Raw genomic sequence first — 24,874 nt, 5'->3', positions numbered from 1 at the left:
CATGGCCTGTCCCCTCCACCCTACACATGGCTCAGCTGGCAGGGTCCACAGGGAAGTTACGACTGGAAGAGACCTGAGGAGGTCTCCAGCTCAATCTCTGACCAAAGCAGGGTCAGCCATGAGGTCCCAACAGCTTGCTCAGGGTTTTCTCTAATCTGGTCATAAAAACCTCTGAGGAGAGCAGCTGCACAACTTCCCTTGGCAGTCAGCTGCACCCTTTATGACCCTCAAATTAAACAACTTTTCTCCTTGCAAAGAAGCACCACTTAGATCAGGTGATGTTTACGATTACCTGATAATACTGCAAATACTTCTGTTGGTATCAAGGCTTTTGGAGTACAGAAATGCAAGATACAGAACAAAAGCCTTTTTTTTTTTCCCCCCCCCCCCACTTTTAAGTCAGTGAGTTCCACTTGTCTTTCCCTTCTAGTTCAAATAATTGGCTGGAAAGAATTTAGTAGAATTTGCTATACTCAAAATAAACCATAAATAAGTGTTTCCTCATTTTAATGTGAAATTAATAACTTAAGAGTAATGTTTACTAATAAGGTAGTTTAAAAAAAAAAAAACAAACTTTTTTTCCCCAAGTTTATTTTGGGGCTGATACTGCTGCCCAGTGTTTTTTTAGTGAAAACTCTGTACTGTGTGACAGTCACACATTATGATGCTCTTATTTATTAAAATCAAGCAGAAATGTAACTCCACCCTTTTTTTTTTAATTCACTGGGCAAAAATTAGAAAGGATAATGAAATAATTTCCAGATATTTATTATATGCATATTTAAACACACACAACACAGTTAATGCTGAACTGAACCCAACTTACTCCTTTTGCAGAGGAATGAAGATTTCTCATAGCAGTTTTCAGCATACCAGCTGTGTAAACCATGGTGCCGGAGGGTAGGAAAATGGAAACACTGGAGCTGGGCACAAAGAACATTTTCCTTTTCAGACATAGCCGTACCAAAGATAGGGTCAGGGGGTAAAAACACTTCTGAAGAGCCTGGAACAAGATACATTGGCATAAGCAGCCTGTGGGTATGAAAAGCTTTAGAAAGGCTCTGTAACATCACTCATTTAATGCACACCAACTCCAATACAAAGAGCCCTCCAGCTTCAGCTTCCATTAGCAACACTGCTCTGGGGGAAGGCAAACAGCTGGGAGGGAAGGGGTGACTCACACAGAAAAAAGGCTGCTGTTTTCAAAGTACTGGGTAATTCTGTCACTCTGAAGCAGGAGAAGCAATACTCCAACATCTCCACAAGTGCTGCTTCACAGAGTCCCATGGGGTTTGCCTGACAATGTTATACACCTCCTCAAACCACACTGAGTTTGGTCACACTTGCTACCAGTGGAGCAAGAACCCACACAGCAATCTTGTGCCTGGCACTCCATGCACCCACCAGTGCTTCCAAAAATGTGCATCCGCCCATGCAGCTCCTGCAGAGCCGTTCCCATGTTTGGGGGGATGCACTGAGGCATCCACACTTTGGTCCTTCCAGCTCATAAAACAGTATTCCTGATGGGCTCCAAACAGTGCAAAAGGTGTTGAGGGCATTTTTTGCAGGACTTATGTTCCACATGTCCCAACAATAAATTAAAATTTTCACAGAACTCTAAATCACTTTTCAAACAGTTATTACGAATTCAGAGTCTGCCTCAATACAAGCCTAAGAAAAGTTTTTCACAAACTCCTGAATGTTACTATGTACTTCATTTCATAGAGACATCTCTGTCTTAAATATAAAGCTTGAAAACAGAAGATTATATGGTATTGAGAAGGCTTAAATTCATATAATGCATCAAATTAAATGAAACTAATGATACAGTTATGATTTTTCTGTAATGCATGCCTCCCTGTTGTGACCACTCTGTCAGCAGATGGCAGTGCAGTCAGCTTTCCAAAGAGCAAAGAAACGTCCTTTTAAGGAGAATCTTTGTGTTCACATGTCAAAGGAAGTATTTTTCAAGACCCAACTGTTTGAAAATTCTGACCATAATTATGTATCTATACCTAAAGGAAAGTCTTCCTTCCAGATTTTCCATGGATACCGAAAACTATGTATGAGAAAAAAACCTATTCAGATTAGTTTTCAAATGCTACACTGGAATTCACAGTGCTGATGCTTAAAAAAAACCCCCACCTTTGTTTTAAATTTTCCATTGCCTAAACCAGTACAGCAATTAGACAGGCAACTGTACACATATGAGTTCATATAATGACTTTAACTAATCTATCAACTGAATTAGTTAAGAATAAAAGGCGTAGAAACATAACTTTGCATTTTCAGCAGAGGGAGCTGCTTGTTTTGCAATTGAAAGGGTTTAGCCAGTGACACCCACCAAATTAATGTTCACTTTTTCATATAAAATGGGATCTATTTCGGGGATTATGCAAATCCTGACACGGTTTAAGTAAACTACCTGAAATACTTTAAAAAGAAAAAATATGGGTAAAAAGAAAAAATATGGGTAAAAAGAAAAAATATGGGTAAAAAGAAAAAATATGGGTAAAAAGTAAAAATATGGGTAAAAAGAAAAAATATGGGTAAAAAGAAAAAATATGGGTAAATTCTGCAAAATTCAAGTGTGTTGTTTTAGTATATAAAATTCTACCAATTTTTGAAAAGCTGAAACCTCCAAACATGCTACACTAGTCTGCAAAAACTAGAACCAGGAATCAGCAGTTCACCTAAACATTCACCACAAAGAATGAGAAATTACAGAGTAGCTTCCTTTCTCTATCTTAAGGGGAAAGCCCAAATAACTGAAACATTCTTTCCACAGCAGCGTGAAAAACCAAAAACTTCTTAAACTTTAAAATAAGATGCGTATTGAGTATTAAACTCTTCCACTTCTACACTGTAAAGCAAAGCAGTTCACCTTTCAACACCAGCAGTGAAAGAAGTCACGTTGCTCTTGCAAATCATATTCATGCTTTAACAAAGTTCCCATGGGCACTGAACTAAGCAGTAATTTGAGAGACCTACCTTTATAAGCTACTTCCCAGTGACCTTCCAGAGAGTGATTTCGATTGGTGATCACATACTGATATCCCACCCAGAATCTGCAAAACAAATTAAGTTACATTCTGCAGATACAGGCCAAAAACATAGTAACAAATTAAATTACACAGAACCTTCCAATGTCTTCATATGTAAAAGATAATTTTCAAAACATTCTGATTACTTTTTTCCTTATCTTTCTGGCCCATACATTGGCAATGGAGAGAGATTACAGTTGAGGAATAGAGGAAAATAAAAAATATTTGGTAGTTTTCTATGCTTACAAATTATAACTGACTGTGTCTTTTATTTCTACTCATATGCAGCACCCTAATTGTGTTGTCAAGGCAGCACTTCAGTATCTCAAACCCAAAAATCACACAGCAGCATTCAGAAGTCAAGTATTTCTAAACATAAACTTAGGTCAGACTGTTCTGGATCAAACCATTTAACTCTCCAGATACAAAAATAAACCATTACTGAGCCACTCCTGGTGATCCATCATGGCAGCCCATGAGTCTGACTAAAAACCCATATGCAGAAAAAGAAGGAATTGTTTGTAGTGAACTAATAGAATGAAATATCTAAAGCACCCAAACATAGTTGCAATTCAAAATGCCTTTTTACTTCATTCCTACCTCAAAGTTGCCGTCTTTGTTAGTGCTACAGGTACTTCATGGAAACCAAAATCTTGTTGAAAAATCTAAATAATTATTTCTATACAAGGCAGTGCAGCAGCAAAGTCTTGTTAAATCCACCTTCCCTGATGCAGTTCAAGAATACCTGTACATTGCTAAGACAACCTGAAGATAAAAAGACTCTGCTGATAAGAAGAGTCTGCTGAATTGAATTATCTGTTAATATTAATTAAAACATAAAACCGCAGATGGGCCACTGCCAAGCAGCCAACCAGCATGTTCATACTGGGTTATTCACCTGATGTCAATTTTACCAGTAGGTTTTCTACACAAACTGAACCACAAGCATTTGTACCACACAGAAACCATTCTCTAACACGAAATCTTTGTCCTTTTCTTCCCACTCACCTACGCTGGTCCTTCCTTACAAATGTTTTTTCTTCCAAGTCCCACTCCTGTGCCAGGATGAACCTCAGCTCCTGGTCTGCAGTGAAGGTGGCGAGGGATCCGTTCACCCGCTGACATGTCTGCACAGCATCCCAGTAGTTCTCCCCATTTAAATACACCCTGTAACAGCTGGCTGTGCCCTCATAGTGGTGCCATCCTGTTGGGCACTTTCCTAGGAAACATGAAGAATAGAAGGGAAACCATTCCCCCCAAATTAGGATCTTTAATATAATGCATCCTAATCAATAATCACTGAGACACGTACGCACAACAGTGTGTACACTTCACCTCCGCAGGAGAAGGTGCACACATTACAGATCCCTGAAGACTTACTTTACTACAGCTTCTGATAAATGTTGATATTTTTTTACATGTTTTTAAAAAGATGACATTCCTAGCAAAGTTCTGTCACATTGTCACAGCCTTTAAAATCTTTAATTAAGACTGACCATCTACTGTGGAAGATATTTCCCTGCACATCTTTATAAAACCAATGAATTTGATCAATCCAAGTAAAAACAAGCAGCACAAAAACCTCAGAGGTGCCCAGTTTAATGACTGTGTCTTTCTATTAGGTGGTTACCAATACATCCAACTTGCTGTGAAGTTTTCAACCTACTCTTACAGTCTCAATAGTATTCACATAATCCTGCTCCCAGAGTCAGTCATTAAAGATGATCGTTCTGGGGAAATTCTTGGTTGCTTTGGAAAAAAACCACTGTAAGGCAGATCTTTAGGAATTAAGAAGGTGATGGTGTGAACTGCTGTTTCTGCTTTCTCTCAATTAACTCAACTGAGGGAATCTGAAACAAAAGCCTTGAGGCATTTCTGGGTGAAATAGGCCCACAGGCTTTTGACTGACACTCTTGGAGGTGATGGGTGACTAATAGAGAGAATCACAGGAGAGGAGGATGACATTTAAAACAGACGTAAAATATGATTTTAGCATCTGCCCTATTAATTTTGCATGACCAAAGAAACTTAAAATTCGAAAACTGTTTTCTGTTCCTTTCAATTCACAGTTCTGTTCTCAAGTCTCTTAATTCAGTTTTCTGTAACTGCAGTGAGTTATAACAGAAAATTCCAACTCTGGTTTCACAAAACCAGGATTAATAAGGAAGTAGCATTCTTTGCATGTACTGGTCTGCTATATAAACCATGCAATATAGCAGGACATATATAAAAGAAACGCACAATCACCTGAAATACCAGAACATGTCAAAGTTTGGTCAAAAAGCTATGCAAGAGACTATGCAAGACTATTACTTTTTCATTTTAAAATAGCCTAAATTTCTAAATTAATTAGCAGAAAGATGGCCCAGATTTCCCAGTCTGCAACTTACTGCTAAATCGGACAGGCTGTGCCATGTTGACGGTGTGGAAGCGGGTGGTCTCTCCTCCTCTCCCTCGATTGTGCCTCGAGTCCACATTCTCCTTCCCATGGTAGGTTCGCTGGTCCCCTGTCAAGCCTGGGGACCAGAAGGAATAGTTAGTACTGGTGAAAGACACATGCAAAGGCAGATTTCATTTTATTAAACTTGCTCTGGGTTTTAATTCAAGACATATGTGATACATGACTCAGGTAAACAAAGATGGCAGGTCCTTACAGTAACAGCTTGGCCGTTTTACTCAGTAGGTAACTGAAGGACCTTCAACTGAAAAGAACCAACAAGCTGCTACCTGAGTTGTGCAGAGTAAACGAAATATTTTGGCAGATTCTCACCAGCCTGCAGTTGTACACAGGACTTGCTGCTCACCATTTCAACTGCTGCAGCAAATGCATCATCCCTGGCACACTGTATCTGTTCCTGTTTACAGAACTACCCACTCTCCAGCTGCTTTGTTCCTCAGCTGTGTGTTCAAGGACATAAGACAACCCCTCCAGTACATTTTCCAACACATTGTCTGAGATGTAGGATGTAATTAAAACCAGGAAAGGAGACCCATCTTCGGCCAGAAGAACAAGGCTTTTTTATTCACGCTCAAGCTTCTAAAGGAAATGTTAGTTCATGACTTCTGAAATAAACCCACACACCCCCTCATCTCAGTGTCAGGGTTAACAGGTGTACATGACAACTGGATTCAGTAACTTTGGAAGAACATGGTGTAAGACGTTTTTCAAGAAAAGAGACAAGAAAAGAGGTTCCATGTGCCTACCAGGAGTAAATAAGGAACACTCAGTTCAGGTGGAGGCACTGCAGGGCAGGCCATAGCCAGCAAAACTAGCAGGTTCCTAAGCAGGAAGGCTGGCACAGTGGCGGAGAGAAACCTTAGAGAAAGATGGAGATGGGCACCGAGAAAGATTAACGTGGAAACAAGGGACTAACCTTAAAAAGAGAAAAATTAAAACCCCAAGAATATAAGCATTATAAATATCTGCTTGTATGTTACTTAATACTACTAGACACTATTGAAGGTAATAGGATTTAACCAGCACAGAACTATGTAGACATTCACTTCTATATAAAAAATCTGCTTATTTTCCTTTACAGCTGATTAGCTCCATTTAGCCTCATGTCATAGGTTACCTCACTAAACCAAATAAACTAGTCATGATCCCAAATAAAGAGAAGCTACACAGTCTTCTTTAACAGGTTTAACTACATCTGTTTGAAATATATATGAAATCACATCAATAAAACTTTCTCTTTTCAGACTATCTTTAGAAAGCAAGAGGTCCACAGCAATTTCATGGTAATTTAAACCCCAAGTTGGAGGCTGTTCAGGGCATTACCTGGGGAAAAGACCTCCACAAGACCCAACATCAAACAGTGCACTCCTTGGAACAAATGTAGGCACTGATGAGCAAAAAAATCCCTAGCTGGAGCCCAGGAACAGCAAAGTTGCTTTGCATTCATCTGGCTCTAGCATACTGAGTTTGCCCTGGGTTAATGGGATAAGCAAGGGCTATTTAATTATCACGTTATCCTAGGAATTACATGTCTACAGAGATCACCCATTAAGGAATGGCTGTGCATAATACACTTGCATGGCCTTACAGGAATAAAGCAGTAATTCTAGTGTTCAATATTAGAATATGCTATCTATCACAGGCAAGAAGTCAGTGCCAAGAAATTCAGTCAGTGTACATTTCAAAGGACACAAAATGGTAAAATAATTTGACAGTGAAGATTACTGATTTTTTTTATTACTTTAAAGGCTAATCTATTTTTAGTTTTAGAATCTGTTTTTAATCCTAATGGTTCAGTAGCACTATCTACACTCTGATTTTCAGAGTGATACTGAGACACTAAAAAAGCAAATCTTCAGTTATAGCAAGACTTTAAAAATAACACTAACTAATGTAGAATGCTTTATCAAATTCTACTGAGCTCAGCACGCGGAGCTCTATTTTCCCATGGCATTAAATGGTAACAGCTAAACCCAAAGAACCAGTCAGAACCAAACACATGAAGAATCAGCTCCCTTTCAGAAGTGAGAGCAGATGCAGCACCATATGGCTGACCCTCCACAGCTAAACAGAACGCCCACGAGGACTTAACAATTTATCTCCCCCAGGAATAAAACAAAAGTTCACAGGTTCTAACATGCAAGGTTAAGGAAGAGTTACACAGGCTAACATCCTAAATTAACAGAATTTATGCCAGATGCTTTGAAAAATAGCTTCCCACACGAAGAGAGTTCCACCAGTCCGCACCCAGGAAGCAGAACTCATTCCTTCCTCAGCATCTGCCCTTGTCAGCAGATTCGCTGCTGAAACCAGGACTGAAGTGGCACAAAGCAGCCACCACAAGTCACTTGTTCAAGCCCAATACTGTCAGCTGCTAAATAAACTGGTGCTCTTCAAATATTAAATTGTTTCTATTTGACCTGAATATCTGTCTCCCAAGAAAAGCAACGATGACAACTTTTTCCAGGGCAATAAAGAGATGCTAACAAGCCTCTACATCACTTGAGTGCCATGAAAAGCTGTTGCAGATTCTGGTGGCAAAGGTGTAATTGGACTGGTTTTCTATTTTACTTTAACAATACTCTGCAGAAGAATTTTCCATGTACTTTGCTTTTCCTACTTCCTTTTTACAAATAATTTAATCTTGTGGTAATTAGAGTGCCATGGACTCTTAAGATAACAACTTCAGTCAGAAAATCAGAACCTAAACATGTTTGAGTGTTTCACAAAGAAAAGGCCATCATTTTCAGTGCTTACATGCACACTTCATATTCTGAAAGCTATCAAATTTTGGAAGATCAGTTATTTTCCAAGATCTTTATTCTTCTAAATACTACAACCACAGGCAGTAACAGCAACAGTGATATTTTTACTAGCCAAGACAGATACACATCTGTTTCCTTTGACTTTATAAAATTACTCCAGAAATGTCACTTGCTGGCTAGGTGGTGCAGAAAATGAAAAAACTGGTTCAAGGAAAAACTCATGGGGCACTATTTTTTTTCACCCTTTGAATACTAGTGTGGTGAACACAAGTATCCTCCAATCTGTTTCCCGTTGGATCAAGTCATGATTAGTATTCACCCAGCTCCTTCCAATTTATAGTTGCTATCTAATTCACTCCAGCACAATTATAGTCTAAGTATAGGGCTGTACCTCAAGGAAGATGTTCAACAGTGGTGATTCTGTGGCTATTTTCAGTTGTTTAAAACTTGAAGCTGCCAATTCAGAATGGAAGTTTGCCATGCTGATGGGTCCTTCTACCTTTTGGAAAACCTCTGTGTCACAGATGTCAGGTCACTCAAGAAAAATCCTTCATAAGTATTGATGTACTATGTCAAATGATGTCAAAATTAAACTGCTTGTGAAGCAACCAGGTCTTGCCATATCTTAACAGTTCCAAGATTTGAGCTGCTCCTGTTTAAAGACACAGATTCCCAAAATTTACATAAAAGCTGCCTTGTCCCCTAAGCTTCAAATTTTCTGTCCAGCATATTACCCACTAAAAGCTTAGAAAGCTTCCACTTGCATCTGGTAATTTGAGAGGTGAGAGAACTTGAAGATTAAGTCCAGTTTTGTACTTCAGTATTTGGAAATATAGTTCAGAAGCTCCCAGAGAGGAGTAATTCTTCCCAGATCAAGCAGCTCCATGCTGTGTGTTATCAACTATATTGTGCTAGGACATCAATGCCAACCAAGAACAGCATCCTGCTGTGCTAAGTGCTATTCAAGGTAACGGACTGACAGAAAACAGCTTACAATTTATACACCACCAGGTAGGGTAAAAAAAAAATAGGAGTTCAGCAAGGGCTCAGGAAAGGTGTGGAAATGCTCAGGTTTTTATCATTAATACCTAGCTTTTAAAAGGAGATGCACTAAAAAGTGCACAAATGTCAAGAGTCACTTCAACCATACAAAATATCCTTGGGGAAACAAAACACAAAGCTGTTTTTGATCACTTCAAAACAGGTTGCTGCAGCTGCTGCTTCATCAGAAGGGAAAGATGTAAAACTGATATGGTTAGGATTTATGAAGGGCACTCGAGTTTAAGACATCCATTCTCATTCATAGGCAGCACAAAAAACCATCAAGCCTGCAGTTTGGGAGGAAAACACAGCCAGAGCTATACTAAACCCTGCTCTGCTCAGCCTCCTGAAAATGAGTTAAACCAGAAGGCCTGCAAAGAAGGTAGGATATCTGCAGAAGTTGATATATATTCTGTCAGAAGCAAAGCTGGAAATCCAATAAGCAGTAAAAGGTAAACTGCAGATCCCTTCCCTCTTATGGGTTTAAATACAGAACTTTCATAAAGGTGAAAAGGTATGCTTCTACTTTGATTGCTTATGTAGAAATAGAAGAGAAAGTGATTAGAAGTAATAAATTCCCATTTGCAGAAGTCCTGGTTCAAAATATTAATGCCTGTTTCTACCATTTTATAGAATATACCCCTTTGGGATAAACGACGTTTAGGATCAAGTACTGTTGACATGGAACAGTCCATGAACTTCATGAAGCTCCACTGCTGAAGTAGAAGCGAGTCACAGGCACATGCTACATAATAAACCCTCCCAGCAATTGTTAGTATGCTCTTAAGAGCAAACAGCCCCTGGTTTTAGTCTATGAGAGAGATGAATTGAGGCTCATCTCTGCAGCAGATTCCACTGCCATATGGGTGCCTATTGGGAAGGGCAGAGGGAACAGTACTTTGCACATGGCAAATTTGGGACTGAAAGGAATTCCATGTTTTAGAGGAAAATGGTCATTGTGATAAGAGACAGTAAGAATAAAAACAACTACCATGACAATCTCCAGAGAAATATAGCAAGAAATAGGCATCTCATACATTTATTCAGATTGTCAATGAATTAAATGTCTTACCTAATTGTGTTCTGAAAAAAATGCCAGAAGAAATTCAAACAAAAAGTCTTACAATTTGGAATGTTTCTTGTACTTCAGCCAATACACGATTACCAAACTAATTTATTAATTACGGATCCTCTTCTTTTAATAGGACCTTTGTTACTAACACAAATTAAATTAGGCCTAAAAAAGGTGAACCAACAGTGGCAAACAACTTACAGTGGTTTTGTAATAAACCTTTCAAAACACCAACATGACTAAGTAGTCACTGAAACACACTTAACATCACCACAAAACACTAATTCACTGCCACTGATCTCTTTCGAGTTGCTCATGTTGGAGTGTGCCATTAGTGGCTCAAAGGCTGAAGATTAACAAGCTTCCCAACTAGATTCAGGGCCCTTTCTTGCACACTTTCTTTTCATGCTCCAGAGAGTATTGTGCCTTTTAATTTAAAGATATTGTAATTCTCCAAGTTTCACAAGTCCAGGTGGCTTCACTAACCAGCTCTCTCAGGTGTTCAGCCTGCCTTTATTGAAGGGAAGAACTTTTTAATTAAAGTATTTACATTTAGCTGAATCATCACACAACTGCTCATCTATTCCAAAGGTATTTTCTAAATTTAAAGCTGCATCATTTCTTGTTAATTCAGTGGCCAAAGAAGAAAGTTGCCACTCCTGAGTATGACTATGTTACTATTATTAGTAGCATTAGCTCCCCAATCAATGTCCCAAGACAGTCTCTCCTATGACTCGTCACGGATGTATTGCTTTCCTCAACACAAGCACACTGTGCTCTTCCAAACTGATTCTGGCCTCAGGTTTACTTTCATTGATGCTACTCCTCTTTATGCTCCAGCACAGCATTCCCATGCACATCAACCTCTCCTTATTCTTGACAGCTCCAAATAACACTTGCCCTTCAACACCCATTGCAGGTCACGATGCTATCCTGGCAAATTTTTTGTTACAGGTATAATAGTTTTTACATCCTACACCAGTAGTTCTTGTTCCTCTGGTTTGCTGGCTGCACTCCTCGCATTACTGTGCGAATATCTCAGTTCTTTCACAAACACCACACCTGCTTTCTGGCTGTTTTACTGAGCACAGCCTTTTCACCAATTACTTATCTAATTACTCCTCTCATCAAGTGGAATACTTTCCTTCTCTATGCCATCCAGCATTTTCTCCTCTGGTATTCTTTACACATATTATTCTTCTTCTCCTGCATGGTGGTGAATCAAGTCTCTCCCACATTTCATTTCTTTAACCTTCAAGTTCTCCTCATGTCAGGCTAGACCATCCAGTGAGACCTACACCCCAAACACAACACCAGAACCTATGTATTGAGAAATGTTGCTACCATAAAATCCTCCTCCTATCCATACACCAGACATCCTTTGGAACTCCAGTCCTTAGTCAATGCCACCCGGATGCACACTCCATGCAACAACTTAAGGTTGCTGATGAATACATCAGAAACAGGAGAAGATAAAAACAGTTTTCCACTAATGTGGAAGTTCAAATGTTCCCACAAGCAACGTCTTCAGAGCTTTTCATGTAAATCCAAACATTAACGTGACTGCCTTCCCCTAGTCACTGAATTCCATTATACTCCAGAATTTTATTAGGTCCTTAGCTTTTTCACATTTGGCCAAAGTTAGCTAAAAAGAAGAATAACAGCACAGCTATAAAAGCAATTCTCTTTAGGACATCCACATTGTAAAGAATATCCTTAAATAGACTACCAGTGGCACAGCTTAATTTTCAATGTCAGAAGAAACTACCAATGCTTTTCCCCTTTGCTGCACATTCACACACACAAACTAAGGAAAAGTTTTCTTAAAAGACCACTGACGTTCTTTTAATTATTTGTCCATAGCACACACTGGGGAGATGGCTAACTACAGCCCAGTTTCAAAGTCTGAGTGTTGGATTTATTTCTCTAATTCCTTTAGATTATATGAATACTTAGAAGAGTTTGTTGCTGTAAAACATCAATGCTACTATTTTGTAGCACCTCTCTAAAATAGCTGAGAACTCAGAATGATGACAGACTGAATGCTGTTACAACAATGCCACAGAGTTCATGTGATTCTCTGCCAAGAAAATTAAGTAGTGCACTGGCAAAGAGCTCCTTAAAACAGTTTTTGAATGTAATTTAGTCACACTGTAAAAAGTTCTGAATTATGCCACAGTTGAATTCATGCTTTCAGATATCTGTCTCATTGTTCTTAACAGAAAAAAAATTACAGGTCACTACACTTTTAAGATACACAGAAGGAGCTCCACTGGCCTGTTTTTCAAGAACAACTGAAAATACTCAAAATTGCGATTATATAGTTACAATTTTTCTTTTCCTGTTTTTAAGCAGAGCTCAATATCCAGTAGCTTTAGCAGAGATCCACTGCTGGTGACAGGCTCCTCAAAGCATATGGTCATAGGAGCTTATGAAGTGCAAATACACCAGCTTGTCTGTCAGAACAAAGTTCTCCACTTAAGCACAAGAAGCATAATCAGAACAGGGAGCAATAAAACAAGCTCTCTACCCAAGTCCAACAATGTCACCCAGCACCATCTGAGTGATACACAACCAAATCAGTAATTCCAAATTTAACCACAGGCTTACGTGCCATTTCAGTTTAAATGCAACATGATTTTTTCCTTGTCAGGAAAGTCTCTTTTTAGACCACAAACTCTAGTCATCTTCAGGATACCTGCTCAGACCGTAAGAATAGAAGGATAAGTCAGGCAAGCAAAAAACTGTTTGTGGCATTAGCTGCTCAAAACGAAGAGAAGCCAACTCAACCTTTGTTAATAATGGGTACAGTTCTACCAAGCAATTGCCAATTTCAAATAAAAATAAGCGAGCCATCTGAAAGAGTCAAAGTACTCCTGCAAAGCTGGCACAGGGCTGAGCACTCTTTCTTAGATTTACTTACCTGGACAGTCAACTTCATCGCTCTCGTCCTCGCAGGTGGGCCATCCATCACACTGCCAGTTTGAAGGGATGCACTGGATGGTACCACTCCGACACGCAAACTGCCCTGGGGTGCAGCGGAGCTCTGGGAAAGAAGAAAAAAAATTGTGCTTTGCTTGAAGTGTCATTTATTCTTGCAAATTAATACATATATTAATCATCTGTCATGTAATGGACCACTGAAGCCTAACAGACAAAATCTCTGGTTAACTCAGCCCGTTAAAAACTTCAGATCACTTCATGTTCTAAACTGCATGTTTGTGGTTTTGACAGGAAGGTATGAGAAATAATTCTCTCAAGACATCCATGGTAAAATCTTCCTCATAAAAATAGCCTGTGAGCAGCTATTACCACAGCAGTACCCATTTACTTCTTGTGGGGCATTGAGGAGTACTTATTCAGTCTTCTCAGAACCAAAGTTCAACAAAAATACGCTTCGGCAGTTAAGTGCTACGTTACGCAACAACCTCAGAATCCTATTTCCATTCTAATCACTGTGCATGCCAGGACCCACTAGACCTGCACAAACGTCCAGCCTGACTTAGAGACATTTCACAGAACTACTTGTAAAAAAAAGTATCTATATCCATGAACCTGTTTTCACTTTCTAGCTTCAGCTCTTTTGTAGAATTTCTCTATGTGAACATATCCTTTACTAGAAACTGTCACTATCTGCAAACATGTAGCTCCTACTTCTGTGAGTTCACTGCCTACTTGCCATCAATACAGTCACACCTAATTAGCATTATAAAAACAGTTTGCAATGAAGAAAAGGGTCTGTCTACAAAAGTGAACAATTCTAAGCTTGTTCACAGCCAGTCTGCCAGTGCTATCACCATCCACAGGCTCACTTGTGCACCTGACCATCATTGTCCATTTTTCTTCTACATAGTGGTTGTCAAATTTCCAACCACTGTTTTTGAACAACTTAGCATATTTGCCTCTCAGTGAGCTGCACTAATCCCAGGTAATTTATGTCTAGAGAATGAGCACCTCTTTAAACAGAAAAAAAAAAGAAGTTTATAAGTAAAACATATTGATTTCGAATGGATCCAGTAGGCAACTGTGTTGCAGAAGGAAATCTCTAAAAGAGAATTTAAAATACAGGTATGCATTCTCTCATCCACAGTTTACAATATAAGAGCAGACTGTAATTGCAGTTGTTACTTCTTGAAACACATGTCTAAGCTAAATCAAGACAGAGGTCACATTTAAGCGTTCAAACAACATGACTGGGCGTAATAAACCCAGTCACCGTGCACTCTCAATGAAAGCTGTACACATACACCTAGTAATTGGTATAACATATTGATAACAAGCTTCTAATTCAGTGTTAGACTAAAATCCAGTCCTACTACTGGTTCCTCTATAAAGCACAGACCTGCTCCTCTAGAAAAATAAAAGCAGGCACATCCTCTTAGCAACCACCTACTCAGAGCAAACATTCAGGTCACAAGATGCTAAGAACTCACACCGACCTGCCAGACTACTGATGGCAACAGCAAACCTGACAGCATGACAGAGTGTTCTCACCCATTTAGAGCTTTACTCAGCCCAAACAGTTAACAGAGAATGAGCACAGGGGAAACAGAAAACAAAACGTTAAATTACTAGCCATAATGACTTCCCCCTCAGAACAAAATATTAAATAATTTACTTAGCCTGAAGAGGGAAAGGGGAGTAAAACAAGAGGGGGATAAAAAATGGGGGAAAAGCTTCACTTGCCCAACATACCAAGTGAGAAAATTTAAAATCTATCTTAAAGCTAAATAATTTCAAATCGAATCTCTGAGTTAATTAAATCTCTTTCTAAGTTAGAGGAAAAAACCAACAACACACAAACCACCAAACCAAATACAAAACTTCAAGCTGAAATTAAAAGCATTCAGATTTCAAGTCCACAGAAAAATGCCAATTTTTTGGTAAATCACTGCAGCTTCTTTCACCACTTTTGCACAAGGTCAGGACACAGTGGGAGGTTCCTTAGAAAGTCCTGCTACTACAGTTTCAAGCCCAGAATTTACACTGGGGCCTGTGGTAGAGCTTTTAACACATCAAAGACTATCCTCAGCCCAGCTGCAGGTTTTCACTGCATCCACCTGTAGTTATGGCAAAATTCAATACTTCAAAATAAACTTGATTTTTTCTTTTACTGCTTGATTTCAATGGAATTCACGCATACACCCTGTGAATAAAGTTATTCTGCAGCCTTCTGGCTTCACAGGCAGCATCCACCAGGAATGCCAACCTGCACATGGGAAAAACAGTCAAAAATACTTTTGTTTGTCTGCAATTTCATAGATGCTAGTACTATTTTACATACAAGTACATATGACTGGTTCAGATAAAAGGATGACTCCATCTCAATATTATGGGCATTAAAAAAATGCCAGCTACATGCAGTAATGTCATTACTTCCTGTGTTAGAGAGACACTCCTCTCTGAAGAATGTGGATACATGGAAGAGTACAAAACATTTCTATTAAAACACCTTTCAGACCAGCTGTACCATTGTTCCCAATAGAGATCATGCTGTCAGATGCACTAATTATTCCAGACCAAGGAATATGAACTGCTACGCAATTCTACTGCGGAGGGGGGAAACGTGACACAAAGAAATATTGTGAAATTAAAATCCCTGTCAATATGCCCTCCTGAGCCATCCCAACCCAGAGCCAGTGGTGGTAAGATACAGACATAAAAATAGATGGAAGTCTGTAACAAAGCTGTAAGATACTCTGCCAAGGAACAGAGATATTTGGGAGAGGCAAGGATGCACAGGGTATGTGCTGGTCTCCAGAACCCTGTCAAGCATTTCACATCAGTAGCCTATTTTTAAGTTAAAATAGCAGATAAATGAAAACATCTCAAGCCCATCTCTACCACAGAAAAGACAAGTCACACTGCCAGCAGCAGGACAGGAGTCAGGAAGACCTATGAGCAGTACTGAACAATACAACATTATGTGACCATCCACCTTTCCTGGAATGCAAGTAATCACTTAACACATGGTCCGATTTTATACTTTCCAGGGGTGTGGTAAATAAAAACTGTTTCTTCACCCATATATTTTCAGTTCTTTTGAAGAGTAGCAAAAATTTCAAAAATACCAGTCCCATTTCTGTCCTTACAGCCAGATATCCCTCACAGTTCACAGCTGTTGATGGTAACTCACAGCAAGAAAGGATGAAAAAAGTATCTTAAATTATCACCTCCTCACAGCACTAAAACCATACTTTCCACCAGCTGTTAAATGCAGAAACATTTTGTATTTTCAAAATCATTGGTAAATATGTAATGGCACAAGTTCAGCTAAGAGCAAGCAGCTGTTGGAGCAGAAGCATAAGACAACATTAAGCCAAGGGCATCAACAACCGCCTCGAACTGAAAATGTGGAAATGCAACCTCCCCCAGTGTCCACATTATGATGTGATGAGTGACATCAGCAGTATTATGATTCACATGTGCAATTCTAACATAAAAGGCTTCTTTTTCTTTTAAGGATCAGATGCAGTCTTTGCTATGCTGCAGTATGAAATTTAATACACTGAAATCATATTGTAGAGCAATTAAATGCATCTGTCATTTGCTGGGAAGAAGGGAGACAACTAAAACACTGAAAATAGCATCAATTGTAGTTTTTGCCCTATACACAGTATAAACTCACAAAACATCACAAAGTTCAGGCAGTGTGAGAACATGAGAACACTTGAAGCAGTGAGGTGTCATGATAGTCTCTTCATTTTACTATCTCAAAGCACTTCTAGAACATAAACCCTCAACAATCTTGCCGACCGCTACATCCTTCTGCCCGCTTACAATGAAGTAGTGAAAAATTAAAAATTTGCCAAAGGCTATAGACAAGATGAACCTGTAGGAAGCCAGCTGTCGTGACTGCTGGTTCCATGCTTTCATGATGACACTGTGTTTATTCCCTAAACCCCAAGCAAGCTGCTGGTTCACCAGCACACCTGTACCTGAACAAATGTCTGTCAGAAATATTAATAAGTAACAACAGTGTGTTCTCTGGTAACACTTCGCCTGTTTCTCTACTATAAATTGGATAAAGAAAGAAAGAAACTCCTTAACTTGATATAAAAAGAGCAGAAAAAATGAAACTAGATTCAGACCATCAGTTCTACAAGCTTAATACATAACACAAGATAAAACTTACTGTCAAGTGAAGGCCAAAAAAAATCCAATACCAACTTGCTGGGACATGTTATTAGATAATATAACCTGTCCACAAGTCCCTCACCTAAAAGACGTCTTGCCAAGGCTAGTCCTGGACTTGTAATTCAAAATTTTAAAGAAGACTTACAAAACAGTTGGAAATTTACTTCATCAAACCAGAAATGACAATATTATAAATCAATTTAAACAGTGCCATACAAACAAGAAGTCTTCATTTGCTTTAGCTATCACATTTTTTTGTCTAAGTTAGCCAGCAGCAAAACCAACAAGATTTTTGACTAACAGAAAAACTGAGGTTTCATACAGGAAAAACCTAATCTTTCAAGGTGGTTGCTTACACACTCACTGAGAGCTTTTGTTCTGAAGATTTTGCCCACTGCATGCTGAATGCCAGGTGTTTCACAGAACTCATCGTGTATTTCAACACAGGGGTCAACTAGCTTTTTGAATTTTCTTTACAGCAGGCTAATTTCCTGATTTTCTGCTAAGTACTCAAAAAAAACCCCATTTACAAGAAGCATTATCCACAGGAAGGACTTCAAGATAGATTAATAAAACACATACAACACACATGCTCGCTCTAATTCCCAGCCAGATTCATGTGTTTCACAGAGCAAACAGATTTTGGCCACTATAAAATGATCCAGGAAGCCCTTTCAGGTTTAACAACCTCATGTACTCCTTCTGTGTAATTGAGAACATTTTCCTCCTGGAGCCTCAGCACTGGGAAGCTGCAGTGCATCCTTCCTGCAGCAGATGCACACTGGTCAATGTGCTGCCCTGAGCATTACTTGAAAGCTGTATTTTCTGAATAATTTTTTAAGACTTTTGAGGTTCATTTGAACGAAGACACCTCATGCTCACACCTAAAATGCAACTAATTTTTTATTCATCTTCCCTCTTTTTATGCAAAACATAAGGGATAAATGGTTATTCAAAATAATTGTTTTACTTCAAAGAAAGGTAGGTAGGATCCATATCCAGTATGTCAGACTACTTTTGCAACACAGTAAATCTCATTTTAGAGCTTCCAATAGAAAAGCAAGACTGTAACAGACACGTGAGACAAAGTGTTGAGTCAAAACAAGTTCACCTTGCTGGTTCAGTTTCCTAAATGAATGTGATCGGTTGGCTTTGAAACAGCAAGCTTTAGATCAAATTAGCTCCTGTCTGTCCACATTAAGTCAGATCAGCTCTGGTTTGTCCCTTTGCAACCAGAAAGATTGCATGCCCCAGCTAATTCATCAGAAATACAGCCGTACAAATCCAGTATCTGTTAATGTGGAATTGGGCCATCATCATAGCTGTCTTCCACCAAAGACATCTACCAATGTGTTTATCTTCTTAAATATTTGTTCTAACAGAAAACATTTAAACAGTTGGATCCTTCACCTCCACAGCATCAGAAAAGCCTCGAGTGAGGAGCAGGGTCACAGCTCTAAGGCACAAAAGGCTGGTACCAGGTCACACACCACTGGGGCGAGAGAAGGAGCAGGGGTGGAAACAGCTCGTGGCAATGGGCAAAACAGCAGCTGTAAACATTTCCTGCAAAGATAAGCTGCTGGGTAAATGAGAAAACTTTGATACTGTTTTAGCAGGGTTATTTATCCTCCTTCAATTGAAGACAGAGATATAAAAGAACTTCAGCCAGAAGAAATGCTACATCCAATAAAAATGATGGAGGCCCTATCTCAGACACACGTAACAAACATCTACTCTAAAGCATTAGGTGAATGCATCAAAGTTCTCAAAATCTAAATTTCAACCTTATATTTTCAAGACACCAAAGATTAACATTACAGAAACCTGTGGAAAAAGGAGCACTAGATCCCAAAGCAGAAATATATCCCTGACAGAATATTCCCCTCACTTATGTTCCTAGCTCTAACATATAAACAGCAGTAAAAAAACCTCGATGTCACAGCAATTCACAAATTCAGAGGTACAGATGAGGAACCAGAGGCTGGAACTAAAGCCTCCAAAATACAACTCTCAATTCAGGAAAGTGCTTTGATACAGAAATTAGACTCAGTGACTGCAGTCACTGATTATGAAAGTTTGGGTTCTTCTGGCTGCAATTACTGAGCTTCTCTTTATTAAAGGACTCACATAAAGTCTGATACATTAAGATATAGTCTTCTAGAAGCTAAGACTACAAGTGCACTAGATTTTAGTGTTTACACAGCAAGTACAGATTTAAATCTATTTCAGTTTTTAACACAAAGAAATGTCATTTTTTTATTTGCTACACTAATTGTTCTTGTCTGCTGAGCTTCATTAGTATGGAAATTGAAATTTGATTGAATGTACACTCAGCATTTAATGTTATTTCAATTATAAGGTATTACTCTGAAATGCATGTATTGGAAGAGATAAGCATGAAATAAGTATGGCTTGGTTTTGTATGTAAGCTTTTAATGAACAAAGGCAGGTTCGTGTGTACCTAAAATTTACTTTGCTTATTTTCATCACATTTCTCAAGGTTGCACCTGGTAGATCCTCTGGCATCATTTTTATTTACAGACCAAAGGAAAACAAAAGACAAAAATACTTCCTCCTTTCTCAGTGTAAGTCACTCATTGTCCCAAACCAGATGAACCAATCTGTAAAAGAATATTCTGTTCAGATTTCAAGAGGCAATTACAGCCATCAAAAGCTGATTAAGCATTAACAAAAACTCTAACTACAAGTACTTAGACCAGTAACTCTTCTTATTCAGATTTTAACTTGTCCAACAGGTCCTTCTTATGTTTTATAATACTCAACCTACATACTTAAGACCTGTACCTACATGTTGCACTATCCTTTCATATTTTAACACATTTAGGAATAAGTCTACTAAAATTGAAAATTATTTTTTTCTTAAATCACTGTTTCTATATAACCTGAGCCATGCTACACTGCATGGGTATGATCACATCCCAGCCCCTGCCAACAAGAAGCCCAGCTCCTCAAGTCCTTCGCCCCTGGAGATTCTGCTGAACACCAGTGCTCACCAAATGCCAGCAAACAAGCAGAAACAAAACAACAGAAGGAACACCACACCTACCACCATCAAACAAACACACACAGCTCTATATCTAATCTTTATGCTCAAGAGGAAGCATAACACAATCAGTATTTCTCTAGACTGGTGTTTACTGCAGTAACATGAACTTTAAAATACTCTTAATACTTCCAACACAACAATGCCACGATGGTTATCATAATGTAGTCCTCAGCAGATACGTGAAAAAACTGTCCTGAAGGTAATCCTCTGTGCTTGAAAAGCAGTTTTCCTAACTTGGATGTCTCCCAAGTCCACAGGTGAAGTTCACTGGAGCAGGCATAGCGTATCTCTCACAAAATTCCTGAAAATCTGCCAGCCTGTAAGGAGCAGGGCCGTTCTGCCCCGCCTCTGCTTGCAGTAGCCAGCGCCAGTCGCTGAGCAGTTTTCAGGGACAGAGAAGCTCACTGCGAACTGCACCTGAGGATGTTCTGACACAGTCTTCAAAAATCTTCTTGTTTTTAACTTGTCTTTAAGGTACCCCCAATCCCATGCAAGGGCTCTGCTCTCAGGGAAGAGAAGTCATAACTAAATGATATTTCCCTCAGCTCCAGATCTCAGAGATGTTTTCACTAACCATTCATTTCCCAGCAGGTCTTTGTGTCACTTGGTGAATCTGACGCCCATTACATATTTCTGAGTTTATCATTATACCATCCACTGCTGCATTCAGTGTAGCAGAATAAATACATACAGTGCTTTTTAACAAAGTCACAGTAAGAGGAAAGCAGACTATAACACCAACTTATTTCCAGACAAGAAAACTATTTGTGAAGCTTATGTGTCACCATCAGTTATCCACTTCATAGATAGTTTATTAATAAAGTTTCTTAACCAAACTGGTTCTATTTACTGTTCTTCAAATTAAAAGCCTATAGAATAATTAAAATTAAAAACCTTCAGAAGAATTAGAAAGCTAGAGAAAAACAGAGCACTTCATTTTCTTGTTCAGTACCACAGAAGATTAAATGCTTGGCCATTCACCTGTGACACTGAAAACGTGTCTAGGAAGTACCCTTAGATCATGCAGCTTTGGTTCATCATGGCCTGAGTATGTCCAGAAGAGTATGAAAGCACAACAGCACCTACTAGCACAGAGCCTGGGGGGAAAAAAAAGGCCACATGATATGCTCATAGTCAAAACACAGCCCATACCTATTCTCAAATTTAATTCCAGCTCATGAAAATTAGAGATTTTGAAGTTACAATCCCATAATAGGAATGCATCTGTTCCAAAAATAAATAAATTATGCATGTTAGAGGCATTGGCATTTTTTGCATGGCCTCAGCATGCTGTTTCATGAAATAATTAAAATTGTGACAGCATTCCAGCTGAAAACTGTAAATCCTTAATGAATAACTCATCAACATCCAGTATTACTCAGTGTTCTGTCACAGTAAGTTATGCTACATCACCTCAACATCCATCAAAAGATTTTACAGCACAGTAAGGAATGGTAGCAGTCTCCCTCACTCCCTCATATTTGTTCTCCAGGTGCCTGCCCCCTAGAGCTGGAAGACAGGGAGCAGAACGAAGCCCCCATAATCCAAGGGGAGATGTTAAGTGACCTGCTATGGCCACTTAGACACACACAAGTCTATGGGGCTGGACGGAATCCGTCCACAGATACCAAGGGAGCTGGTGGAAGTGCTCACTGAGCCATTTTCTGTCATTTACCAGCAGTCCCAGCTAACTCAGTTGGTCCCAGCTGACTGGAAATCAGCAAGTATGACAACCAGCTACAAGAAGGGTCATAAGGTGGATGTGGGGAACTTCAGGCTTGCCAGTCTGACCTCAGTGCCAGGGAAGGTTATGGAGCAGATCATCCTTCATGAATGGCACACACAGGCCAAGCAGGTGATCAGGCCCAGCCAGCATGGGTTTATGAAAGGCAGGTCCTGCTTGACTAACCTGATCTCCTCCTAGGAGAAGGTGACCCACTTAGTAGTCCAGGGAAAGGCTGTGGATGTCATCTACCTGGTAGATTTTAGTAAATCTTTGACACCACTTGCCACAGCATTTTCCTGGAGAAACTGGCTGCCCATGGTTCAGAGGGTGTACTCTTCATTCAGTAAAAAACTTGCCACACAGCGGGGCCCAGGGCAGACCTTACCACCCTCTACATCTGGAAGCAGGCTGTAGCAAGGTGGGGGTCGGCCTCTCCTCCCAAGTAACAAGCAACAGGACAAGAGGAATTGGCCCTAAATTGCACCAGAGGAGGTTTAGATCAGACATTAGGAAAAATTTCTTCACCAAGAGGGTTGTCAAACATTGGAACAGGCTGCCCAGAGAAATGGTGGAATCACCATGCCCAGAGGTATGTAAAAGAGGTGTAGATGTGGCACTTTGGGACATGTTTTACTGGTGGACTTGGCAGTGCTGGGTTAATGGTTGGACTAGATAGTGTCAAAGGTCTTTTCCAACTGAAATGATCCTACAAGTCTATATTTATTATACCTACACCCTGCACAAGCTTGGAACTGACCCAGTTTTTCCTTGCTCACAAGTGTCATTCACTGCAATTCATTGTCTGCTCTATGTCTGGAGGGCAAACTCAAGGCCAGGAAGGATGGAAAAGAGAAAGAGAAATCAAAATAACTACAAAAAACAAAAAAGCAAAGGCAGGCAAAAGACACAGCACTCAGCCAAAGCAACAACATCAGAGCTTCTTGAATGCGATTCCTGACTATAATTTTTTAAGACTTAGAAAATACAGACTTTGAGCTTCATAAAAGTGGGCACTTATTCCTAAGACTGAAACAGAAAGAATGTATTTCCCAATTCTCCAGCACTGCTAAAACCAAAGAGAAAACAAAACTTGCTAGTTGAACTAAGCTGAAAGAATACTGTGAATTAGACAATGCAGTATTCCAGACTGAAAACCAGTTTATTTTCATAGCAGTGAGAATACCAGGCTAAGCAACAGTCTTGCGCTTCTTCCCCCCTAAGAAACTGTTATATTATGATAATAAGTAAAGAGGCAGAAGGGAAAAGCAAAATACAGCACAGGCACAAAGAGCAGTCAGTACAAACAAAACCAAAGCCATTGGTACTCAAGAAGCCTCTAATATGGCTCAAAATTAAAGCCTACTGTTCCTCCATACCAACAACCTTGTTCAGGACCTCAGATGTTTTGTACAGCTTTAAGTGGGACTTCAGTGTTCTAGTACAACAGTGACAAGTGACTTAAACCTGTGCAGCACCAAATTTTTAACCCTTTCCCTAAAGAAAGCGGATCAGTGAAAGTGTCAATCACACCTCACAAATTTACTAAACAATTTCAAGCAAGCTTGAGAAAAGTCAAGACCAGGAGGACAGCGTATGGTGTGGTTCTAAGCTTTCCAAAGCTTGCACAAGAGAAGGAAATTATGACCCTCTTGAGCTTCAGAGGGTAGGAAACCCCCACACAGCTTGCACTGTTCAGCAGGTGCCAGCCCGCCAGCACACCTGTGTGTCACACTGTCACCACCGTGGGGTGGTTTCCCAGCTGGCAGCGGAGGGAAGTGGTGAGTTGGGGTAACTGAACCTTGGCAAGACACCCTGCAGGACTCCCAGCTTTTCCATGCCAGAGGATGCACTGTGGATAGGCAGAGGGGATACAGGCAAGATGTGGCCTTATCAAATCAGTGTCAGGCAAGGGTACTACAGCAGAGGAAGTACAGGGACCCAGACAAGCCCACTGAAGTCCAGGTTCCATTAAGCCCCACTGCCTATGAAATATGCTGACAGGAAATAGTGCTAAGAAAATAGCTCTATTCCTCACACAGAATTTAAATACGGCTACACACACAACATACTAATTCTCCCAAGAAATGAAGCAACAAAGAAAAAGTCCATTAAGAACATCATCAGCAGTGATATACTCAGCAAGCCATCAATTGTGTCCAGAAAAGGGCACTATCAACAACAGTGCTCTCTCCTTACAATCCATATACCAGGTCAGGGCAGATGGATTATCCCACACACACCACAAATCCTTCAACTACCTGGGTACCACAGCTCAAATACCTAAAGCTATTACCTGCTAGCTGCCTACCCAGAACTATTCCCAAAAAAATCTAGGCATGTGAGATGGTTCCTCTCCTCTTCCTGTATTCTCAGGATTAATATACATCCTACCAAGTCAGTTTGGATCAGTATTTGTTCATATACAAAACAGTTTCACTAAGAACCAGGAGTGGAAGAGGCTGTATTCCCTCTGACCGAATAAACTACAAGTGTACAAACCAACCCCAACCAAACAACTAAGTCCACCAAAAAAATCCCAAACAAACAACTAAAAGCTAACAAAT

The 24,874-nt window shown here is 39.6% G+C and overlaps 1 protein-coding gene across 1 annotated transcript in view; it reads right to left on the bottom strand.

The window, feature by feature from the left end:
• Positions 1-24,874, bottom strand: part of DGCR2 (DiGeorge syndrome critical region gene 2) — a 45,433-nt gene that overhangs the window by 11,728 nt on the left and 8,831 nt on the right. Inside the window, exons 2-6 of the mRNA XM_082293381.1 lie at positions 13,304-13,426; positions 5,435-5,560; positions 4,053-4,263; positions 2,992-3,068; positions 827-1,003 (exon numbers count right to left, since the gene is read on the bottom strand). Of these exons, the coding sequence (XP_082149507.1) occupies positions 827-1,003; positions 2,992-3,068; positions 4,053-4,263; positions 5,435-5,560; positions 13,304-13,426 (714 nt within the window). The remainder of the gene's footprint in view (positions 1-826; positions 1,004-2,991; positions 3,069-4,052; positions 4,264-5,434; positions 5,561-13,303; positions 13,427-24,874) is intronic.

Source organism: Coloeus monedula, assembly GCF_965178545.1.
Source record: "Coloeus monedula genome assembly, chromosome: 18".
Classification (NCBI taxonomy): Eukaryota; Metazoa; Chordata; class Aves; order Passeriformes; family Corvidae; genus Coloeus; species Coloeus monedula.
The sequence above is the reverse complement of the archived record's forward strand: the minus strand, read 5'-3'. Positions and strand labels throughout refer to the sequence as shown.